The sequence below is a fragment of the Monoraphidium neglectum genome (assembly GCF_000611645.1).
Source record: "Monoraphidium neglectum strain SAG 48.87 unplaced genomic scaffold scaffold02216, whole genome shotgun sequence".
NCBI lineage: Eukaryota > Viridiplantae > Chlorophyta > Chlorophyceae > Sphaeropleales > Selenastraceae > Monoraphidium > Monoraphidium neglectum.
Window position 1 is genome coordinate 7594 of NW_014011412.1, and position 3070 is coordinate 10663.

At 70.6% G+C, this 3070-nt stretch overlaps 1 protein-coding gene across 1 annotated transcript; it reads left to right on the plus strand.

Annotated features, from left to right (window-relative positions):
• Nucleotides 1-1615: 1615 nt before the first annotated feature.
• MNEG_10191 (hypothetical protein) lies at nt 1616-2912 on the plus strand (the record flags this gene model as incomplete). The annotated part of the gene is made up of 3 exons (XM_014041339.1): nt 1616-1972; nt 2192-2281; nt 2472-2912. 3 exons carry the CDS (start codon nt 1616-1618, stop codon nt 2910-2912), a joined length of 888 nt encoding a protein of 295 aa, XP_013896793.1.
• Nucleotides 2913-3070: the final 158 nt, after the last annotated feature.

Sequence of the window (3070 nt, forward strand, 5' to 3'; positions counted from 1 at the left end):
CCGCGGCGTCACGCCGGCCGGCGGGCGCGTGGCGGCGACTGCGGCGCTGCCACTCCACAGCCCGCGGGCGTCAATTGAGGGTGACGGGCTGGAGGAGGAAGAGGAGGCGATGCTGTCGCACATCCTGGTGGTGAGCCTGCGCGCAGCTGGTGCGCCAGCATGCATGCAGCCACTGAACTTTGACGGTCAACGGGATGCCTGGGCGGCGCGCGCGGGCCTCGGCACACGGTGCAGCGTGCCGTGTCGCAGGGGCTGTAGTATCCATGCTCGTGTGCATGTCTGTTTGCATTGTAGGGCTGTGGTTCCGTACTTGCCTGCCGTATGCGGCACACTGTGCTGCACTCCTGGCAGGAGTTCTGTCTGCCGCCATTCAGGATGGGATCGGTGATGATTAACGGCGGCGTCGGTGCCCCCCTCCCTTCGGCAGCGCTCCTCGAGTCCAGAGCCCCCAGCGCTGCGGACGGCCACCCAGATTTTCCCGCTGCGCCAGGTGGCGCACGCCTTTGGCCGGGAGCCGCCGGGGCAGGACGCTGTGAGCAGTGGTGATGTTACCGGGTCCGCCGCGCGGATGGGGCAAGGCTGCAGCGGCGGGGTGCTGTTGACGGTCTTGGGCTCGGTGCCGGCGCCGCCGAGCGCGGCGGCCGCGGCGGCGGCGGAGCGGGCCAGGCGCGGCCTCGAGGCGGAGCAGCAGGGGCCGCGCCCGCCGTCGCAATCGAGGCGCCCCGGTCCCGGCCCCGGCCTGCTGCCGCTGCCGGCGGCCGCAGAGGCGGTGCACCTGCAGGTCAAAGCCATCACTGCGCCCCCTGTGGTGGCGTCCCACTACTCAAAGGCGGAGCTGCTGCTGGCGAGCGCCTTTGAGACGCTGCCATCGAAGCCTGCGCCGCCGCCGCAGGCGGCCGGCAAGCGCGGCGCGCGGGCCGCCAACAAAGGCGCGACCCCTGCCGCGGGCGCGAGCAGGCCGGCGACGGCGGGCGCAGGCCCGACCCGGCCAACAAGCTCGCGGGCGCCTGCCGCCGCTAATGTTCAAGGGGTTGAGCCGCCAGCTGGTGGCGCAGCCAAGCAGCGGCGCGTGACGAGCGCCGGCGGCGTCCCCGACCCCCTGCAGTCTCTGCTGCACGGCCGCGGCAGCCGCACGTCGCCGCTGCGCGCGCGGCTGCTCGAGAGCGCACGCGTGCGGCGGTGGCGCGCAGAGGAACGGGCGTCGTCGGGCGGCTGGGGGCGCATGAGCGTCGCCAACACGTCTAGCGCGTGTGCGCAGCAGCCTCTGGACCAGGCAAGTGGGCGAAAGCTGGCGCAGCAGCGCAGTTGGATTGACAGTTGACGAGCATTTGCAAGGAGGCGCAATGCATTCAAGCCGTTCATGAGGGCCGCTCTATTGGCCCCGCAACTCCGACAACGCGTAAGCTTGCGCGCATCGCCCCGCCCGCAGCTGCAGCGCCGCTGCGTCAGCGCGGCGCCCGGCCTCTACCCTCCAGACCACCACAGTGTCCTTTCGCCGAGGCAGCTGGCGGCCATATCGCCGGCGCCGCTCGCCGCGCAGGCGCTGGGCTGGCCGATCGTCGGCGCGAGGGCGGCGCGGCCCGCGTCGCAGCAGCGGCAGCGGCCGCGCGTGCTGATGTCGCCGCGAGGCGCCGCCGCGCGCCAACAGTCGTCGCAGCAGCAGCAGCAGCAGCAGCAGCAGCAGCAGCAGCAGCAGCAGCAGCAGCAGCAGCAGCAGCAGCAGCAGCAGCAGCAGGAGGGGCAAGCCTGCCGCTTTGACTTTGAGCGACTCGTCGCAGCCGGCGGCGCGCGGCGTCTGAAGGTGCCGTCTGCAGATGACATCGACGACGCCATCGCGCACCAGCCGCCCCCGCCCGGCGACCTGCCGCCAAACTATGGATTTGGGGACGTGGGGCGGCTGCTGAAGCGGTACAGCAGGCAGGGGGCGGGGCGGAGCTTCGACCTGAGCCACGCCCTGGCGGGGCCTGCGCAGGTGGGTGCAGGCTGGGTGGCGCATGGGGCAAATTTATGCGTGCATATGTTTTGAAGCAGGGGCCCGTGGGATATCATGCGTCAGCAAGCGCGGCGCTCGTGTGCTGTGGATAGTGACAGCAAGGGAATGCAAAGCAAGCGTCCCGCAGGCCCACGCACACATCATCCAATCTTTGTTGCGCCGTCGCGCATCCTCACGCTCTGCAACGACCCCCCGCAGGTCCCGGCGCTGGCGCAGGCGCTGGGCAGCATGCCGCAGCTGGGGGCCCTGTCGCTGCGCAACGACGGGCTGGACGGCGCGGCGCTGCAGGTGCGGCCTGAAGGGGGCAGCAGCCTGACGCTTGCGGAAGCCTCGGTGGGGCCCCCACGATTTATTCAAAGAACAGTGGCACAGTGTGCTGAGTAGGTATCCTTGCCTTTCTGTCCCCAAAATGGTTTCTGGCCTGCGGCCGCTTTTTGCATCTGATCGGTACCCCTTGCGCTCCGTTTGCCCCCCGCAGCTCCTCGCCGCCGCGCTGCTGCAGCCCTGCTGCCGGGGCGTCACCGCCCTTGACCTGGCAGCCAACCGCCTGGGGCCCGACGCGCCCCTCTGCCTCGTGTCCCTGCTGCACGATCCGCCCTGCGCCGCGCGGCGCCGCTGCTCGTCGGACGCAGGGGCCGCCGCCGCAGGCGCGGCGGGGGCGGGCGCGGCGGCGCCGGGCGGCGCGCAGCAGCAGCCGGTTGGGGCGGGGGACGGCCCGCAGGGCGGGCCCTTGGACGGCGTCGGGGCCCATGCCCTGTTGTCGCGGCTGGTGCTGGCTGGCAACCCGATTGGAGATGCGGGCGCAGACGTGAGGGCCACGAGCGCGTCGCTGTGGCAATCGTGCCGGCCAGGGGTTGTGCCAGGTTGCAAGTGCAAGCACGCATGTGTATCGTGCCCTGTGGCTTTTGTGATCATTTAGTGTAAACATCAGCACGAACGGTACACAAACACACATGCATACGAACACACGCACACACACACACACACACACGCACGCACGCACGCACGCACGTGCATGCACACGCACACGCACACGCACGCACGCACGCACGCACGCGCACACACACACACACACAC